The sequence below is a fragment of the Saccopteryx leptura genome, chromosome 6 (genome assembly GCF_036850995.1).
Source record: "Saccopteryx leptura isolate mSacLep1 chromosome 6, mSacLep1_pri_phased_curated, whole genome shotgun sequence".
Lineage (NCBI taxonomy): Eukaryota > Metazoa > Chordata > Mammalia > Chiroptera > Emballonuridae > Saccopteryx > Saccopteryx leptura.
The window spans coordinates 46,779,210-46,801,128 of record NC_089508.1 but is presented as its reverse complement, the minus strand read 5'-3'; the positions used below and the strand labels follow the sequence as shown (position 1 = coordinate 46,801,128).

Genomic DNA, 21,919 nt, shown 5'->3' with positions numbered 1-21,919 from the left:
ATGTAAAATAAGCCTCTTAGCCTTGAGGACATTTAATGTATTACTCTTGAATCATTGAAATTTCTTTCTCATCATTTCAGTTTTATGATTTTAAAATGGGCTTTAATCCCCTTTATTTAAAACTCATTGGCTATATTGATTTTAATGTTGAATCATGTATTTTCAAATGTGTTACACTAAGATGATGTTTTATATTTTAAACTATTTCTCTCCTGCCTCTTCTTTTTTTTATAGCTACCTATCCTACAGAAACATGGAATAACCCATATAATATGCATAAGACAAAATATTGAAGCAAACTTTATTAAACCAAACTTTCAGCAATTATTTAGGTAAGAATTATAGCTATGATTTATTAAAATGTGTGTAGCAAATGTATAGTATACATTTATCTGAAGTTGACTTTATTGTATCAGACTTTTACTGTACATATTCATTTTATAGAGATGGGTTGTATAGTACATCATTTTAAAAGATTTTCTTTAAAATATTTTTTCTCTTATTTAGAAATTAAATTTAATGGGGTGACATTGATCATAGGTTTCAGGTACATATCTCTATAGCATTTGAACTGTTGATTATGTTGTGTGCCCATCACTAAAATATTTTAAATAAGTAATTCATGTACATAATGCAGAATTCTAAAGGTTCAAAAGCATGCATACTAAAGAGTAGGTTTCTCTATTCCTGTTCTCTAGAAAATCAGTTCCCCTCCTGAGGCATCAAATTACTACTTCTTTTGAGTATCCTACCAGAGTAATGTTACATATTTAAGAATACTCCTACAGATAAACTTTTGTTTTTGTTGCTAGCTTTTTTTAATTGTATAGTTTTTGGGGATTGCTTTATGTCATTACTTAGAGCTGTTATTCTTTTCTAAGTTGCACAGTAATCTGTTATATGACCGTACTAAAATTTATTCAACCCATCTTCTATTGTTGGACATTTAGATTGTTTCTAGACTTGCTAATAGAGAATATAGTGAGTATCCTTGTACATGTCATATAATTCATGTAGGAATATATCAGTAGGATAAATTTGTAGAAGTGTAATCAGTGAATATTAGCATTTAGAATTTTAATGTTGTGGGGGGCAGCAAGATGGCAATAGAGTAGGCGGATGTACCAACTTCCACTTCCCAGAACCAAAGTGGGTTACAACTTAATTTTAAGAACCATCATCTGGAAAAACCAACTTTGGACTAAACTAAGAGGACTCTTTAATCAAGGAACACTGAAGAAGCCACAATGAGACTGGTAGGAAAAGCAGAAATGCCGAGAGGGCTGCCCAGCTCCCAGGAGCAAACGGGCAAGTTTAGTGAAGAGGGGAGTGTCCTGGGCCCAGGAACAAAGCCCCAGCCTGCAGCCCCAGAGCCGAGAAGAAGCATATGGACAGTGTTTAGCTGTGAAACAAGTCAGGATATACTGTTTGTGAGAAAGAGACAGATTTCTCAGACACAGGATTCTTTTTAAAAGGACCACGCAGAAAACCTCTTTCACAACCACTAACTCCGGACTCTGGGAGACGGGGAGAGTTGAGAGGACCGGAGTAGCAGGAAGAGAGTGTAATCTATGAGGCACAGGGAGAAACACTTTGAGGGACAGCCACCCTAATACCTGGGCTGAGTCATTCCCCAAATCTAAAGTGACTATTTCCCCTGGAACAAGCAATACCAGCAAAGGGAAGCAGGACACCAGGCAAACAAGTTCTCCTGTGGCAGTCAGAGCAGAGTCACTTAGAAGGAGGGATCCTTCAGGAATACAGTATTGAGTGCTAAGGTCTGAGCTGAAGCTACCCCACCCACACTGCTGAGTGCTCGCTGGAGGGTGGGCAGCAGCAGGATGTGAAAGCACAGTACCATCACCAGGGGCAGAAGCTGGACGACCATGACTGAGGCCTGGCAGGAGCTCAGTCTTGCCTGGCGGGGATGGAAGGGGTGCACGAAAGCATTCGACCGGGCTGGGTGAGCAAAAGTGGTCCCACCTGCAGGCCTGCACACAGGGGAAAGGAGAAAGCCGGGGAACTGTCGAGACCTGCGGCTGAGCATTGACACAAAGCCCCGCCTGGCCCAACTAGCGAGTGCAGCTCGTCCAAAGGGGCAGGGCGAAAACCAGAGAACAGGCTGAGACCCATAGCTAAGCACAGGTGCGAAGCCCTGCCCGCAGTGCCAAGGCTTGTGGCCCCAGCGCGCAGTCCCACCTGTGGGGTGGGGTGAAGGCCGAAGCCTCCTGAGGCTTGTAGACCCCGGCACGTGAACACAGCTGCTCCCGTGCAGGAGAGGTGGAAACCGCAGCGATCAAGTGGGATTTATTCTTGGGAGGCAAGGCTGGTACAATATTCGCAAATCAGTCAATGTGATTTATCACATAAACAAAAGGAAGGAGAAAAACCACATGATAATTTCAGTAGATGCAGAAAAAGCATTTGATAAAATCCAGCTCTCATTCATGATCAAAACTCTCAGCAAAGTGGGAATATAGGGAACATACCTCAACATGATAAAGGTCATCTGTGAAAACCCACAGCCAACATCATACTCAATGGGCAAGAATTAAAAGCAATTCCCTTAAGATCAGGAACAAGGCAGTGGTGCCTCCTTTCACCACTCTTATTCAACATAGTTCTGGAAGTCCTAGCCACAGCAATCAGACAAGAAGAAGAAATAAAAAGCACCCAAATTGAAAAAGAAGAAGTAAAACTATCATTATTTGCAGATGATATGATATTGTATATAGTAAAGTCTCAAAAAAACTACTGGACCAGATAAATAAATTCAGCAAGGTGGCAGGATATAAAATTAATACTTAGAAATCAGAGGCATTTTTATACACCAACAATAAACTGTCAGAAAGAGAAATTAAGGAAACAATCCCCTTCACTATTGCAACCAAAACAATAAAGTACCTAGGAGTAAATTTAACCAAGGAGATTAAAGACTTATACTCAAAAAATTCTAAAACATTGATAAAAGAAATCAGGGAAGATACAAACAAGTGGAAGCATATACCGTGTTCATGGTTAGGAAGAATAAACATCATTAAAATGTCTATATTACCCAAAGTAATTTATAAATTCAATGCAATACCAATTAAAATACCAATGACATACTTCAAAGATATAGAACACATATTCCAAAAATTTATATGGAACCAAAAAAGAACATGAATAGCCTCAGCAGTCTTGCAAAGGAAGAATAAAGTGGGAGGTATCACACTTCCTGATATCAAGTTATACTATAAGTCCATTGTACTCAAAACAGCTTGGTACTGGCATAAGAACAGGCATATAGATCAATGGAACAGAACAGAGAACCCAGAAATAAAGCCACACCTTTATGGACAACTGATATTTTTTTTTTTTTTCATTTTTTTTTTTTTTCATTTTTCTGAAGCTGGAAACAGGGAGAGACAGTCAGACAGACTCCCGCATGCGCCCGACCGGGCTCCACCCGGCACGCCCACCAGGGGGCGATGCTCTGCCCATCCTGGGCGTCGCCATGTTGCGACCAGAGCCACTCTAGCGCCTGAGGCAGAGGCCACAGAGCCATCCCCAGCGCCCGGGCCATCTTTGCTCCAATGGAGCCTTGGCTGCGGAAGGGGAAGAGAGAGACAGAGAGGAAAGCGCGGCGGAGGGGTGGAGAAGCAAATGGGCGCTTCTCCTGTGTGCCCTGGCCGGGAATCGAACCCGGGTCCTCCGCACGCTAGGCCGACGCTCTACCGCTGAGCCAACCGGTCAGGGCTGGACAACTGATATTTGACAAAGGAGGTAAGAGCATATACAATTGAGTAAGACAGCCTCTTCAACAAAAGGTGTTGGAAAAAATTGGTCAGCTACCTGCAAAAAAATGAAACTAAACCACCAACTTACACCATTCACAAAAATAAACTCAAAATGGATAAAAGACTTAAAGGTAAGCTGTGAAACCATAAGCATCTTAGAAGAAAACATACGCAGTAAGCTCTCTGACATTTCTTGTAGCAATATATTTGCTGATTTATCTCCACGGGCATATGAAATAAAAGACAGGATAAACAAATGGGACTATCAAATTAAAAGCTTTTGCACAGCTAAAGACAGTATGAACAATAAAAAGACTAACCACACAATGGGATAACATTCAACAGTACGTCTGATAAGGGGTTAATAACCAAAATTTATAAAGAACTTGTAAACTCAACACCACGAAGATAAACAATCCGATCAAAAAATGGGCAAAAGAAATGAATAGACATTTCTCCAAAGGGGACATACAGATAGCTAATAGGCATATGAAAAAATGCTCAACATTACTAATCATTAGAGAAATGCAAATTAAAACCACAATGAGATATCACTTCATACCAGTCAGAATGGTGCTCATCAACAAAACAACACAGAATAAGTGCTTTTGAGGATGTAGAGAAAAGAGAACCCTCGTGTACTGCTGGTGGGAATGCAGACTGGTGCAGCCACTGTGGAAAACAGTGTGGAGATTCCTCAAAAGATTAAAAATCGAACTGCCTTTTGTCCCAGCCATCCCACTTGTAGGAATATACCCCCAAAACACCATAGCACTATTTCCAAAGGAGAAATGCATCCTCATGTTTATGGCAGCATTGTTCACAATAGTGAAGATCTGGAAACAGCCCAAGTGTCCGTCAGTGGACGATTGGATTAAAAAGCAGTGGTACATATATACAGTGGAATATTATGGGGCTGTGAAAAAGAAGGAAATCTTACGTTTTGCGACAACATGGATGGACCTGGAAACTATTATGGTAAGCGAAATAACCCAGGCAGAAGAAAAAAATATCATATGACTTCACTCATTTGAGGAGTCCAATGAACAATGTGAACTGAGGAATGGAATTGAGACAGAGGAGATATCAAAGGAAGAGACCAGAGGAAAAAAGAACTGGGAAAGGGGATGATAGGATGGGATAAACCTGAATGGGAAGGGGGCAAGGGAGGTGTTGAGGGGAATATGGAGGAGGGGCGATGCATTCGGGGTAACACTAGAATCTATGTAAACAATAAATTAAAATCAATTAAAAATTTAAAATTAAAAAAAAGAATTTTAATGTTGCAAATTTCCCTCCAGTGGCTTGGATCAGTTTACATCTCCACTATGAAGTATATGAGAGTGATTCTTTCTGTGGTATCTCCTAGCTTTAAAATGGTGTTTCTTGTCATTTTAATTTACCTCATTTATCTTATAATGAATGTTGTTGAATAGCTAGTGATTTTAATGTCATTTTTATTTTTAAAAATAAGTATATTACATGTGGTACTAAAGCTATGTAATGAATGTAAGTCTCTTTCCTCCTCTAAACCCAGACACTTAGCTAGCTTCTCTTCCGGGAAGAAGCTAATGTTAAAATTCTTCCTTGAATATCATAGAGATATTCTATGTCTATAAAAGCATAGTACAGGCAGGATTTGGGTTTGTCTTACCCCCCTGTAGTTGCCGGTCAATAAACTCCTCAAAAATTAAAAAAAAAAAAAAGCATAGTACATTAAAATATTTTAATGCTCTGCTTTATTGTTTGTAAAGATGATAGCAAGCTTAATGTCCGTCAGTATAAGACACTGAAATATATTGTGTAAATGTACAATAGCACACTGTAACCATGAAAATGAATGAACTATTTTTCTGTGTATTGATACGGGCCAACTTTGCTCCAATGGAGCCTCGGCTGCGGGAGGGGAAGAGAGAGACAGAGAGGAAGGAGGGGGAGGGGTGGAGAAGCTGATGGGCGCTTCTCCTGTGTGACCTGGCCGGTAATTGAACCCGGGACTCCTGCACGCCAGGCCGACGCTCTAACACTGAGCCAACCGGCCAGGGCCCAAAGTTAGTTTTTTAATACATAAAAGTTTTATCTGAAAGTGTGCTTATTACAAAAAAATTTTTTTTCAGATATTTAGTCTTGGATATTGCAGATAATCCAGTTGAAAATATAATACGTTTTTTTCCCATGGTAAGTATCAGTATTTTAATATCATTTAAATTTATGGTTTAACTTCTTAATCAGGGGTCCCAAACTTTTTACACAGGGGGCCAGTTCACTGTCCCTCAGACCAATGGAGGGCCGGACTATAAAAAAAAACTATGAACAAATCCCTATGCACACTGCACATATCTTATTTTAAAGTAAAAAAAAACAAAACAGGAACAAATACAATATTTAAAATAAAGAACAAGTAAATTTAAATCAACAAACTGACCAGTATTTCAATGGGAACTATGCTCCTCTCACTGACCACCAATGAAAGAGGTGCCCCTTCTGGAAGTGCGGCGGGGGCCGGATAAATGGCCTCAGGGGGCCGCATGTGGCCCACGGGCCAGCCGTAGTTTGGGGACCCCTGCTCTTAATTGTTCTAAAACTTAGTACTTTGTTATGACTGAAGATTGCAGGATAGTATTTTTTTTTTAATTTTTATTATTTCTAAAACCTTTTTATGAGCTCCAAAACTTTGAGAAACTCATACTTTGGATTTAAATTAAATATTAGCTTCTTTCTTTCTTTCTTTCTTTATTTATTTATTTTGTATTTTTCTGAAGCTAGAAATGGGGAGAGACAGTCAGACAGACCGGCACGCCCACCAGGGGCTATGCTCTGCCCCCAGGGGGCGATGCCCTGCCCTTCCGGGGCCTCGCTCTGCCAGACCAGAGCCACTCTAGCACCTGGGGCAGAGGCCAAGGAGCCATCCCCAGCGTGCCGGGCCATCTTTGCTCCAATGGAGCCTCAGCTGCGGGAGGGGAAGAGAGAGACAGAGAGGAAGGAGAGGGGGAGGGGTGGAGAAGCAGATGGGTGCTTCTCCTGTGTGCCCTGGCCGGGAATCGAACCCGGGACTTCTGCATGCCAGGCCGATGCTCAACCACTGAGCCAACCGGCCAGGGCGCTTCTTTATTTTTTTTAAACTTGAAATAGTTGTAGCATTTTGAAAATTCTTGAATTAATGTAATTTTTATTCATATAAATTATCAGGAAATTATTTTTAATATATGTTTCACTGTATGTATTTTATGGTTATGTTAACTGACATGTTTTATTATAACACACTTTTCCTTCAGACTAAAGAATTTATTGATGGGAGCATACAAACTGGAGGTAAATGATATTTAGCTAATGTTTATTTTTAGGAGATTATTTGTTAATTTTTTACTTAGTATTCATTTTAAATTCAGGCAGTGGAAGTTGTATTTATATATAATGGACTATTTTCAAGGTTATGTTTCTTGACTTCTTGTTTCATTTGGGTAGACTTTCTCTTTTTTTTTTTTAAATTTTTTTTGGGGGGTAGACTTTCTTAAATATCCTTATAAAACTGTTTTCAAATTCTGAGTCAGCTTTAAATCTCTTTAATTAAAAGTTTGTTGTATTCTCTACAGTTAGTGTAAATAAATGGTAAAGATTTGAATATTAATAAATATCCAAGTGGTAAGTTTAAAATAAAAGATTTATTTTAATACCGTATGATACATGATTTCAATATATTTTTTAGTTGTTGAATCAGGAATTTTTCTATCAGAATAACTATTTCTTGTTTTTTAGGAAAAGTTCTTGTCCATGGAAATGCAGGGATCTCCAGGAGGTAGGAAGTTAGAGATCTTTTTTTCTCTAGCATTTAATTAATGTGTTGTGTTTTCTGGTTTTTTTCTAAATTTTTTTCTCCTTCTTCAGTGCTGCCTTTGTTATTGCATACATTATGGAGACATTTGGAATGAAGTACAGGTAAGAAAGTACTCTGAAACCTAGCCACAGTCTAAATTCTCATTAAAATAGAGCTTAATGGAGATGTTGGGAATTAATTTTCTATTGTTTTGTTTTCTAGTCATGTTTGATTATACCCAATGCTTACTCTCTTACCTTTGTAGCTACTCTATCCTGCTACCATCTCTAGTTAGGCTAATTTTTTTGGTTATATGGAGCTAGTGCTGTTCTTATTTTAAGAAGCAAAGGTAGTTATGGCTAGAATAATCCATGGAAAACTACTTAATACTAGGGAATTTGTTAGTCTAAGTTCAAATATTATGTCACACTTTTTTATTGGAGTGACATTGGTTAATAAATTACAATGGAAAAGTTTGCTCTAAGTGTCAGTCTTTTTTTTTTTTTTTACAGAGACAGAGAGAGAGTCAGAGGAGGGATAGATAGAGATAGACAGACAGAGAGAGATGAGAAGCATCAGTCATCAGTTTTTCGTTGCGACACCGTATTTGTTCATTGATTGCTTTCTCATATGTGCCTTGACCGTGGGCCTTCAGCAGACCGAGTAACCCCTTGCTTGGGCCAGCGACCTCGGGTCCAAGCTTGTGAGCTTTGTTCAAACCAGATGAGCCCGTGCTCAAGCTGGAGACCTTGGGGTCTCGAACCTGGGTCCTCCACATCCCAGTCTGATGCTCTATCCACTGCACCACTGCCTGGTCAGGCTGTGTCAGTCTTAAAGGAATATTACTATTTGAATACAAATGTTTTCCTTATTTAATCAAAAAAGATTAACAAGCATTGGGAGACTTTTGTTTTTTATATTCTCCTTCTTATTTGGTGTCTTGTCACTAATATTAATTGTTAAAATGGTTTTCATCTATTGGGTCTGTGCTATGTTCAGGTACTCTACTAGGCATTTTTGTCTCATGTAAGCCTCACAACAATGAAGGAAGTAGATATACTTCTCATTTGACCAGTGATAATATTTTGAGCATGCACTGTGTGACAGGTGCTATATAAGGTGCTTTTCACTTATTATCTCCCATCTTCATAACAGACCTCCAAGACAGGTGTTATAATTCCATTTTATTGTGATTAATCTGATCATGCTATCAACTTATCCACTATAACTCACTACCCCTCTGGAAAACAAGCTGTATGATTATGATTTCCTATCTTAGATAAATTTTAAGATAAGTTTCTCTTTTAGATGAATTATGAAAAAATTAAGATCAATTCATGAACTAATAGCATCACTTTAATTTTCTTTTTCTGTTTTCAGAGATGCGTTTGCTTATGTTCAAGAAAGAAGATTTTGTATTAATCCTAATGCTGGATTTGTCCATCAACTTCAGGTAATTTCTCTTTTCTTCCCCATTAAAGCAGTCAGAAAGTAGGATAGTTTTTTTAAATTTATTTTTACAGCATTGAGGGGCAAGAAGTTCCAGCTTATAGTTGCGTAACTTTAGTTGTTCTTTGCTTGCTTGTCACATGTGCCTTGACTGGGCAAGCCCAGGGTTTAGAACTGGTGACCTCAGCATTCCAGGTCGACGCTTGGTCCATTGCGCCATCACAAGTCATACAGAAAGTAGGATAATTAAAATCTTCTGTCTGTGCAATTTAGGTTGTAGAATTTACTTTATAAATACTTAAAAATTGCCCTAATATAATTTTATTCTTTATTCAAGTTTACATTTCTATTTAAACAAATTTTCTTGAAAGCTGCTGTTACCAGAAAAAAAGAATTAAAGACACATTGTTAAATATAAGGTAAAATAATTCTTGTTAGAAATTTCCTTCACTTTGGTCACACACACAGTTGTTTTTTGTTTTTGTATTCATTTTTCAGAGAGACAGACAGGAATGGAGAGAGATGAGAAGCATCAACTCATAGTTGCAGCACTTTAGTTGTTCTTTGGTTGCTTTCTAGTATGTGCCTTGACCTGGAGGCTCCAGCCAAGCCAGTGACCCCTTGCTTAAGGCAGCGACCATGTCTACGATCCCATGTTCAGGCTAGCAACCTCGGGGTTTTGAACCTGCATCCTCAGTGTCCCAGGCTGATGCTCTGTCCACTGTACCACTCCCTGGTCAGGGTTCATACACACTTTTGATTTTAAGATACTACATCGAACAACGGTTTCTATTTTATATGCTTTATCTTTTTAATCTTTTTTCAGATTTTGTCGGTGCTTTGAAAATGCACTAAAAAAGACAGTAAGATAATTATCTGATTAGACTAGTTTAATTTTTTCCAAGAAGGAAAATCATAGGTTGAAGCATGTGCTTTAGCTGACTTCACCGTTTATGCAGGAATAAATCTCACAGTTAGACATCAAGTGCATTACAGCAGTCGTCCCCAACCTTTTTTGGGCCACGGACCGGTTTAATGTCAGAAAATATTTTCACGGACCAGCCCTTAGGGTGGGACGATTAAATGTATCTATCACGTGACCGAGACAAGCGTCAAGAGTGAGTCTTAGACGGATGTAACAGAGGGAATCTGGTCATTTTTTAAAAATGAAACATCGTTCAGACTTAAATATAAATAAAACGGAAATAATGTAAGTTATTTATTCTTTCTCTGCGGACCATTACTAAATCACCCACGGACCGGTACTGGTCCGTGGCCCGGGGGTTGGGGACCACTGCATTACAGTATAGGTTGTCTCAGTTACCATACTTCAAATTTTACCTCATATTTTTTCTTCTTTTCCAGATGAGAGGAGGTATAATAGACTCACGCATGTGCCCCAACCAGCAGCCGCATCGTGGGCTGATGCTCTACCCATCTAGGGCCATGCTCGCAGCTGAGCTATTTTTAGCAGCTGAGGAAGGCTCCATGGAGCCATCCTCAGTGTTCAGAGCCAATGTGCTTAAACCAATCGAGCCATGGCTGCAAGAGAGGATGAGGGAATGGGGAGGATTGGAGAAGCAGATAGTTGCTTCTCCTGTGTGCTCTCAACGGGAATTGAACCCAGGACGTAAAGGATGGCAGGCCAATCCTCTACCACTGAGCCAATTGGCCAGGGCAAATTTTACCTTTTTTTTTTTTGTAATTTACTTTTAATTTTTTCCTCATTTAAAAGAGAAATAGTTGTATCTTTGTCTTCATTTTGTTTATTTAAATTGTTTCTTCTTATTCCTTTCTTATAGTTATAGAACACAAAGCTAACTGTAATTGATGTTTCTTTACCTTTTTAACACTGTTGTGTTAATACATCTCTTTTAAAACTGATTCTGGCCTAACCAGGTGATGGCACAGTGGATATAGTGTCGGCCTGGCATTCTGAGGACCCAGGTTTGAAATCACAGGGTCTCCGGCCTGAGTGTGGGATTATAGGCATGACCTCAAGGTCGCTGTCTTGAGCAAGGGGTCACTGGCTTGGCTGGAGCCCTTTGAGCAAGGGGTCACTGGCTTGGCTGGAGCCCTCTAGTGAAGGCACGTATGAGAAAGCAATCAATGAGTAAACTAAGGTGCCACAGCTATGTGTTAATGCTTCTCAATTCTCTCCCTTTCCAGCTGTCCCTCTCTCTTTCTTGCTAAAAAATCAAACAAACAAAAAAACTGATTTCTACATTTTAAAAATTAATATGGCCTGACCTGTGGTGGTACAATGGGTAAAGCATTTGACTGGGAATGTCGAGGTCACTGGTTTGAGACCTTGGGCTTGCCTGGTCAAGGCATATACGGTAAACAGCTGCTATGAGTTGATGCATTCCATTCCTCACATCCCTGTTTCTCTCTGTCTCTCTCCTCTAAAAATCAATAAATAAAATCTTTAAGATATATATATATACACACACACACACACATATACTCATGGTTAAAAAATTTTAAATTCAGTATTGTCTAAGGAGAATATAATGAAAAATAAGTGTCCTTAATAATATGTCTCAAAGATCATTCTAAAACAGCATATATAGCTCTACCAGCAAAATATTTGTATATATACATATATAACAATTTTATATGACCAGTTCTTTGGACATGGGCCTTTTGATTATTTCTAGCCTTTTATGATTATAAACAATATTGGAAAGACTAGTAGGTGCATGTGTTTAGATGTGTAATTATACCTATAAGATTAACTGATCAAAAAAAAAGATTAACTGATCAAAGTGGGATTGCTGGGTTAGAAGACATTTAAATGTGATGTTGTCAGACTGACTTTAAAAAGGCTAAAATAATGTAAACACCATCATACCATAATCAATACCATTATTCAGAAGTATTTTATATTTTAACAAACTTTTTGGTTATTGCCATAATGGTAGTAAAAGGGGCAACTTACGGTTTGGCCATTTTTTACATAGGTTGTAGGTCTTTTTCTCATTGGTCTGTGCGAGCTCTTTGCTTATTAAGGAAATCTATTTTTAGCCAACTGATTTGAAGTGCCATTTTTTTTTTTTTTTTTTTTTTTTACAGAGAAGAGTGAGTCAGAGAGAGGGATAGACAGGGACAGACAGACAGGAATGGAGAGAGATGAGAAGCATCAATCATTAGTTTTTCATTGCGCATTGCAACACCTTAGTTGTTCATTGATTGCTTTCTCATATGTGCCTTGACCATGGGCCTTCAGCAGACCGAGTAACCCCTTGCTGGACAGCGACCTTGGGTTCAAGCTGGTGGGCTTTTTGCTCAAACCAGATGAGCTGTGCTCAAGCTGGCGACCTCAGGGTCTCGAACCTGGGTCCTCCGCATCCCAGTCCGAGGCTCTATCCACTGCACCACCGCCTGGTCAGGCGAAAAAGTGCCATTTTTATTATATAGCAAATTCTATTCTGTATCTAGGTCTGTTTCTTTTTTTTTAATTCATTTTTAGAGAGGAGAGAGAGAGAGAGGGAGAGAGAGAGACAGAGAGAGGAGAGCGAGATAGAAGCGGGGAGGAGCTGAAAGCATCAACTCCCATAAGTGCCTTGACCAGGCAAGCCCAGGGTTTCAAACCGGCGACCTCAGCATTTCCAGGTCGATGCTTTATCCACTGCGCCACCACAGGTCAGGCCTAGGTCTGTTTCTTTCTGGACTTTATATTCTGGTCTGTTTATCTGTTTATTGCTGTACCTGTATCAAAGAGCTTTAAATATTCTAATATTATATAAACAATTTGTGGTATGGCTTAAGATGCCCCTATTGTTTTCTCTAGACTTCCTGGTAGGTTCTTAGTTTTTTATTTTTTGTTTTTTGGTGTTAACTTTATTGGAAGAAGTCCCATAGTTTTTAATAATACTGTCTCTACATTCACAATTCTGAAAGAAATGACACCTTTAAATTTTTAGTCTTCCATTTGAAGAATTTTCCAATTATTCAATCAACTTCTATATCCTTTAGTGTTTTAGTTTTCTATACACAGAATATAGGAATTTTTATTTGTTTATTTAATGAGAGGAGGAGAGATAGACAGACTCTTGCATGTGCCTTGACCAGATCCACCTGGCAACCCCAGTCTGGAGCTGATGCTGAAATCAAGCTATTTTTAGCTCCTGAAGCTGAAGCACTCAAACAAACTGAGCTATTCTCAGTGCCTGGGGTCGAGACTTGAATCATTCGAGCTACTGGCTGTGGGATGGGAGGAGGGAGTGGAAAGGGAGAGGGGAAAATAATAGGTTGCTTCTCTGTGACCAGAAATCGAACCCGGGCCGTCCATATGCCCGGCTGACGCTCTGTGCACTGAGCCAACAGGCCAGGCCATGAATTTCTTAAGAAATTTATTCCTAAGTATTTTTTTTGTTTCCATTATAAATAAAATTGTTTCTTCTAGTATGTTTTCTAACTGGTTCTCTGTATATGCTGCAGTAGTTTTAACCACTGGTCTGGTTGCCAGAAATTTTGTGTCAATCTGTGAAAGAATGAACCACCCTCATGTTCTACAGGAAAACTATTGGTTTTTTTTGTTTTGTTTTGGTTTTTTTGCATTTTTTTTTTTTTCCTGAAGCTGGAAACAGGGAGAGACAGTCAGACAGACTCCCGCATGCGCCCGACCGGGATCCACCCGGCACGCCCACCAGTGGCGACACTCTGCCCACCAGGGGGCGATGCTCTGCCCATCCTGGGCGTCGCCATGTTGCGACCAGAGCCACTCTAGCGCCTGAGGCAGAGGCCACAGAGCCATCCTCAGCGCCCGGGCCATCTTTGCTCCAATGGAGCCTTGGCTGCAGGAGGGGAAGAGAGAGACAGAGAGGAAAGCGCGGCGGAGGGGTGGAGAAGCAAATGGGCGCTTCTCCTGTGTGCCCTGGCCGGGAATCGAACCCGGGTCCTCCGCACGCTAAGCCGACGCTCTACCGCTGAGCCAACCGGCCAGGGCACTATTGGTTTTTATTAAGTTTTCAGTTGGCAACCTTATTAAACTCTGACTCAAAAATTTTCTAGTTGATTGTCTTAGCTTTTTATCTCTTCAAATTATGGCAATTTGTCACTTTTCTAATTGTTTTCTTTTTGCTTTCTCTTTGAATATTTTCTATCAGTGCAATGGTAAGTAATAGTGGTGATCGTGCTATACTTGCCTTATCATAATGTGCCAGTGGCAGAGAACAGATACTGACTGACTGATAGCTCAGTGTGTGGCACCCCAGTGCAAGCAGTCGGCCTGCCTCTATTTAGAGTCTCACCAGTAGATGTGAAATTATGAGATAAGAATTTTAAGCCTGCCTTTCTCTTACAACAATATGGTTCTAACATATTTTTCGGTATAAACTAAGAATACCAATAATGCACACATCGACCACTGTTTTGGGTGTCCAAGAATTTAAATGTATATTTAAGTTAATTAATTTTTCTTTTAGGAATATGAAGCCATCTACCTAGCAAAATTAACAATACAGATGATGTCACCACTTCAGATAGAACGGTCATTATCTGTTCATTCTGGTACCACAGGTAAGGTTATTTGTTTTGTTTTTTTCATTTTTGAGAAGGTTGTGGGGAGAAAGATGATGTTATGAAAGGTAGAAAATAAGCATATTTTGCTTATTACAAGTTACACTGAACAATTAAAATGGTTTAGAAAACTGAGTAGACCATTGAATTAACCCTTTAAAGTAGTACGAATGTTCATGTATGTCCTTGTGCCTGCTGACCATCCAGAGTATGATTGATTTATTTTAAAAATGTGTAAGGTAACATTTAAAAAAGGCAAATGTATGTTCTTGTTTCCATAAATTGATTATAAAATAAACATGATTTTAAGTTAATAAAACTTACTGAAACTAATTTCATTTTTTGAAGAAAAAAAAAATACTCCCAGAGGTCAGTGAGCGTGAAAAAACTCACTACTCAAAGGGTTAAAACAAGATAATTTCAAATTTATAATTAAAAGTGTATTATCCGCTATGTACACACAACTACCTAATCGGTGCATGCTAGTTGGAAGATTAAATCTACTTGTTTTAGTTTTCAGTCTCTAACTAGTATTACTGTGTTGCTACTTAGATTAAAATAATAAGAAAAGGGGTGATCTTTTTAAGAATGAATGGTAGTTAATAAATGAAAGTAGATTTCAAGTTAGAGTGTTGAATGTCAGTTACTTCCTTTTTTTTCTTGCCATCAATACTTCAGTCCTTTCTCCCTTCAGACCCTCCTTCCAGGTTTCAAAGTTAATGATTAAAGCACACTCTCAAAATCTTTTGACTTTGGCTTTTCTTTTCCAAGATCTTATTACCCTTGTTGACACTGTGTCTTTTACTCTACTAGAATTCATGGAATTTCTTTATTTATGTCTTTTCTCTCTCAAGTACATTGCATTTTATTTTGAACCAATGACCTTATAAGATAGGGAAAAGAGGTTATGTAACTCCATGGTTATTTAGCCCTGGTGATCTGAACCCCATGTCCAGCACTCTTGACTATATTCCACAGCCTGTAGTAATAATGTTAAATATTCATCCCTTGATTCAGCTTCTTAGTTGTCATTAACTCTTTGTTTCTTTTCCACTTTCATCTAGTTATTTCCAAATCTCCTAGTGTCTGTTTTCTCAGTACCTTTAAAATTCCTGTCCCTTAATCTTAATCTAATTCAGACCCATATTGGCCTCCTATCCAAACTTTTTTTACTTGGTCTGTTCTCAGTGTTGTGGCCAGACTTATTTTTACTAAAGATAGTTCTAATTGTGATATTTTTCCTGTACAAAAGCCGTCATTGGATTAATTTATACAGAAGAAAACATATAGGTAGTGTCATAGGTAGTAATTCAATGTTCTGATCTTTCTTTGTATCCCTCACTGTTGCTCTTTATAAATGCACTCCAGAAAACAACTGCTGATAGTTTCCTGTGTCTTTTTTCCACCTAGAAAGCATCACATTCAGTCAGTTCTTAAAAACTTACTTCAGATGCTATCTCAAGAAAACACAATGATTAGCTTACTCTTCCTCCAGTCCTGTCATTTGAAACTCCTTTATCTATGTTCTTCCCTTTCTGTCTTGCATTAGTTATTTGTCCATTACCTCCCTTAGTAGAAGGTGAGTGCAGCACCTCACCTGAAAACTCAGTTACAGCAACAGTATTTAGCCTTATAGCTAGCAAACTTTCTTTATCTCATTTCTGTCCTTATTTGGTTAATCTTATTGTAACACATTAGTTTTATGTTGGAATCTGCCCTCTGAATTCAAACATTATTACTGTGACTTAGCACAACTATTTGAGCATAAATTTAAGGCCATGCCATTGTTAGGCATATAACACAGCACTGCTTTACCAGTTATTATTCTCTACAGTTTTCCTCCATCGAGATTCCAATTTTTGATTATACCTATTGGACATATAGGGACAGCTTTGAATCTATGTGGGAAATTTTGTACTAGCAGAATTTGATGTGAAGAGTAGATAAAAGAAATCCCTTCTTTATATGCCGCATGCCATCCTTTCTCCCAGCTCACCATTTGGTGATAAAAAACACAGCTTCAGTAGCAAAATATTTTCAGTGGCATCTATGAAAGCAAAGATAATTATATCTACAGAATAAAATTGTACAAATATCAAATTAATTTCTTAAATTTTATGTCCTAAGTCACATGATTAAGCCGCCTAAAAAATATAAGCCTGATAACCAATTATTTATGTACCAAACTTCTGTTTTCAAACTACTTTAAAAATTAATGTTTATCATTTACAATGCCTAAGACATACTTAATTCTCAAAAGGGAAAATGTATCCTGTTAGGAAGATATAAAGTTATTAGGGTAATTCATAACAAGAGAATTTACTATAGTTTGCTGAAAGTTCAGTCATGGAATTTCCATAGTACATATATAATATATGGCAATACTTAAAAATAAAATTGTTACTGGGTATAACACTAATAAATGAATTTATTTACGTTCCCACCATATGTTATGTTCATGCAATCAATTTTAGGCAGTTTGAAAAGAACACACGAAGAAGAAGATGAATTTGGAAGCATGCAAGTGGCAACTGCACAGAATGGCTGACTCAAGAGCAACATTATATAGGATGTGAATTTCTATATGGCAAGGAGAAAACACTAGACCCGATAATGTAAAATGGTAAAAACAAGTAGTTTCTTTTCAATTATATGTTGCTTCCAGATATGTTTCTCTACAATTTTTTAGCCAGCATTTAAGATGTTGGATTTCTGCATAGATGGCACTGATGGTTTTACTCCTTTTCTTTTTCTTTTTCTTTTTTTTAACACTTTACAGTTTTATTATAAACCAGGATTTTTTGGACTTGCAAAGAGGTATTATTGCAATAATGCACTTTTCATACTTGAAATTTATTTGTATGATATAAAGTTATTATTTTAAACAAAATGCAAGTTAGAGGGATTTGTTTATAAAATCTGGGTAATTTATAACATGAATTTCCTAAAGTTTGCTAAAAATTCATTTTATGTTCTATATATTACATTTAAAAAAATAATTTTACAGTTCAGTTTTATGATGCAGCCTCTTACGGAAACATTAACAAATGCAAGAATCTGTCACATTTCTTTTTCAGTATAATTAAATAGGTTAAATACCCTTTTCTTTTTTAAAAACTTCTTGATCTTTTATTACTAATCTTTAAATCATGCCATTAGCCAACTATATTCACTTTAAATGATCCAACTATTGCTTCCTTTCCTATTACAGTCTTATTTTGTTTAGTCAATAGAAAAAGTTTAATGAACAAAGATGCTTTGCTTTATACCAGATGCTCAAAAACAAGGACAGTTTTAGATTTTCAAGTGACTTTACCTTTTGCATTTCTTAAAAGCCAATTTTTTTTTCAGTTGCTTAGCCCGTTTTTGTCTAGAATGGTTCTAAATTTAGAATATAATAAACCAATGTAGCACTCTTATTCCTAAATGAAGCCCAAAAAAGAAAAGTGCCTTGCATCATTTAAAAAAAAAAGAAATCCTCATGACCTCTAAATTAGTATGTAGAAAATGGAAACTTTTTTAACATTTTTCTGTGCGTATTTTTTTTTAACCATAAGTTAGTTTAAACTGAAAATCTGAGGCTTGAAGAAACCTCTGTAAATTAATTTGGAAATATCTGAAAGAGCTTCTCTTTGAAGATGCATTTATTGGGAAAAGTGATTTGGGGGATATGTTAGTGTATTTTAAATTGTTTAAATCAGTTCTTTACATTGATTTAATCTAAATTAGCCCCATAATTTGTTTGCAAAGTCACTTTAGGGATCCTGTTTCTTCCTATTTTTATTTATATATATAAATTGTTCTAAGAAAAACATTTTTGCTATTTTAAGTATGATGTGAGGGAGGAGTGTTTTAACTTTTTATAGTTGATGATTTAGGTTAGCACAAACAAAACTCCTTTTCTATCTCACTTAATCTCGGTCCTCTCTTGAGGTGCTTTACTAATGGGAATGATTTCCATACGTTCCCTTGGTACCAAGAGGTACTATGCCAGGTAACATTACATGAAGTTACTTGTGTGGCTTTCCTCCCTAAAATGTAGTAATACAGTAAAAGCTTGATTTACCCAGCATAGCAGGAGAGTAGAAATGAATTTAAATTGCTTTGTTAATTAGGAGTGATTCCTGTTGACCCAGGTGGTATTCCTCTTCTGATTTACCTTCCCTTTCTCTATTTTACCACCCCCGAACACAGCATGTTACTAATTCCATTGTGGTCTCGTATTCTGTTGTATGATTAGGCCATTTGATGTGATGGCTAGTAGTCAGGATTTCCTTTGAGTGTTCCGAAATTCCAGTTGGTAAAGTGCCAGAAAAGACAGCTCTCCTGTAAATAGATCTCTATTGGATAAGTCAGCAAAGATCTCTCTTGTAATATGGTAATGTGATGTTTCATTCAGCAGAAACTGCTCAAAAGAATTTTTACAGTACATTTAGGTTTTTAAAACGAGGTAAAGATTTTTAAAATTAGTTAAGTATACATATTCTGTCTAGTAGTTGGGCCAAAAAATACAGATTTGGTTCTATATTAATTTACAGCTGGTAATTCTCCACTTTTTCAAACCACTATATAATTTTTATGTTGTCACTGAAGTGCCTGCCCAGCACTGTACATTAAAGACCGTCTCTCACAATACTAGGAAAAGGGACTTTAGTTCTTCTCGAGTACAGTATTAATGTGGACAAAACGTGATGTTTATTCTTTCATTAAGAACATTGCAAGTTTGTTTTGTCTTGGATCGTTCTTCCATCTAATGTTCAATTAGTTCTGGTAGCTCTTCCTATTCTTACTTCTGTTTGGTTCCATTTCTGTAATTCCTTTATTTCCACTGATTCTTTGTAATAGTTAACTACACTACATTTACCCAATCATGATTTTCTAAAATATTTGAATAATGTATAAGTGATGTAGTACCCAATTTGAAATATTAAATATGTAATTTCACAGAATTTTAGTGAAATTGCATTAAAACATAAGACAACTGTTTTATTGGCCATTTTGAAAGTGAAATTTGAGTATTGAAAATATTCAAACGGAAAATTCAAACTTACCTTCTAATTTCAGTTAATTGGTTCATTTTTTTTCGTTTATCAGACATTTAAATAGCAGTTATTTTTACTTGCATCTACTCTATGGTGGAAATATTAAATCGTGATAGCTTTTGCTACAAACTCTCAACCACTTAACTTTTAGAGCAGAATGTTTTGGGGAGATTTGTGCTTCACCTGAATTTAGAAGTAATGTCAGAAAATGTTAAGCATGTCTTTTTTTAGAAAATACAAGGTTTCTAATTGTCTTATTACTATGGTAATTCAAGTGAATTAGAAGTATTTAACTGCAATCTTGAATTATAAAGTTGGGGTGCGTATATATACATATGTCAGGATCTCAACTTGATGTAAAGTAAATGTGCAGTTACCTGGCGGATTTTTTTTTTTTTAAATAACTGGCTTAACCCACATTTCCACAACAAACTTAGCTTCACTTCACTATTTACTTTATCATTGTCCATTCAACAGTGTTCCAAAAAGGAAATGTTAGAAATAGCTGAGAATTACTAAAAGATGTTATTTTATTTTTTGGTTAGAAGACATGTTTCTAGGGTCTTTGAATGCTGGATTTTTTTTTGTCTTACCCATCCATGGCAGCTAAAAAAAATCACTCAAAATATTCAGGTTTACATATTTGCTCTCTTTATAGGGAGTTGCCATACCTCACAGTTCAAAGTGTATTCTATAGATCAGTATCATTACACTGACATGTAATTGCAATTTACTATGCAGCAAAAATTCAAGAAAGCCTACAGTGTCTACTTACCTTTGTACAGGCAATTGCTTAAGTTACTCTGCTTTTAACATTTGTACTTAGACAAAATGCTTATGTATGTATAGGAATGTCACAGTGTGAGATGCTGCTAGCCCAGACACAAAGTATTAAAATTATTTTGTGACGATTGGTGGTTGTATTAAAACTGTTGTGCCATTATACCTCAAAATGATTGAAAAGCTCATTTATACTGATTATGCCTCAGAACTTTTTACTTAGACTGTTGGCTTCTAGGTAGAAAGAAGTAACTTAGTTTTATTCCCACAGATGAAGAAGAATAAATTAACACTGGAAACTGATAAGCACTTAAGAGTATCTTCCAAAACATTGGGGTCACACACATATACAAAATAGAGTCAGTAGTCCAGACAGGACCCACATTTCAGCTCAACTATACAGTGTGTCTGTAAAGTCATGGTGACTTTTGACCCGTCACAGGAAAGCAACAAAAGACGATAGAAATGTGAAATCTGCACCAAATAAAAGGAAACCCCACCCCACCCCAGTTTCTGTAGGATGATGTGGCAGCATGTGCGCATGTGCAGATGATGACGTAACACCATGTATACAGCGGAGCAGCCCAGGGCCATGCCAGTTGAGATGTGGACAGTACAGAGGAAAGTTCAGTGTGTCCTGTGGCTCACTAAATTCAAATCCGTGACCAAAGTGCAATGTGAATATCAGCGCGTTTATAACGAAGCGCCACCACAAAGGAATAACATTACTCCATGGGATAAGCAGTTGAAGGAAACCAGCAGTTTGCTGAAGAAACCCCGTTCTGGTAGGCCATCAGTCAGTGACGAGTCTGTAGAGACTATACGGGATAGCTACCTAAGGAGCCCTAAAAAATCTGTGCATGAGCCCACATCGAACTGCACTGAATAGGTGTGAAACTGGGAGAGTTTTCCTTTTATTTGGTGCAAATTTCACATTTCTATCGTCTTTTGTTGCTTTCCTATGACCATTCCATGACTTTATGGAAACACTATTTTCAGGGATTAGCTGATCGAGTTTAGAGTTAGAAGTGAGAAAAAACTTCTTGCTTTGTACCTCTTTCCCCTCAACCCCCATAAGCACACCTACATGCTATCCTTCAAGTCTAAGATGCCATTGCTACATCATTTCATATACCATTAAAAGGCAAGCCCTTGATCATAAAATGCACCCAGATTTCCAAAAGGTAAGTGTAGAAAAATTACAAAATTTGCATTTTACACTCAGTGAAATACATATATATACACAAAATATGTGGGGCATAATAAAAAGCACAACTGTCATTTCATTATACCTTTCCAAAGCAAATAATGCTCAATTTTGTGAATACAGTTAATATAACATGTTTTGCAGTTTTGTTTTTTGTATTCAGGTGTACTAACAATATGGCTTAGAAATTCATAAACATACTCTGCCTAACTAAGCACATTTTCCTCATGACACCTATTTTTATATATTATACCTTGCTTGTAACTGTTTCCTTTGGGGGGGGGGGTTTAAGGTAAGACTTTAAAAACACTTATTTAAAGGAATT

The 21,919-nt window shown here is 37.3% G+C and overlaps 1 protein-coding gene across 1 annotated transcript in view; it reads left to right on the top strand.

Annotated features, from left to right (window-relative positions):
- Positions 1-20,518, top strand: part of STYX (serine/threonine/tyrosine interacting protein) — a 45,191-nt gene extending 24,673 nt beyond the window's left edge. Inside the window, exons 4-11 of the mRNA XM_066341946.1 lie at positions 235-332; positions 5,897-5,957; positions 7,055-7,091; positions 7,536-7,575; positions 7,665-7,715; positions 8,974-9,046; positions 14,472-14,565; positions 17,040-20,518. Coding sequence (XP_066198043.1) covers positions 235-332; positions 5,897-5,957; positions 7,055-7,091; positions 7,536-7,575; positions 7,665-7,715; positions 8,974-9,046; positions 14,472-14,565; positions 17,040-17,113 — 528 coding nt within the window. The 3' untranslated portion in view covers positions 17,114-20,518. The remainder of the gene's footprint in view (positions 1-234; positions 333-5,896; positions 5,958-7,054; positions 7,092-7,535; positions 7,576-7,664; positions 7,716-8,973; positions 9,047-14,471; positions 14,566-17,039) is intronic.
- Positions 20,519-21,919: the final 1,401 nt, after the last annotated feature.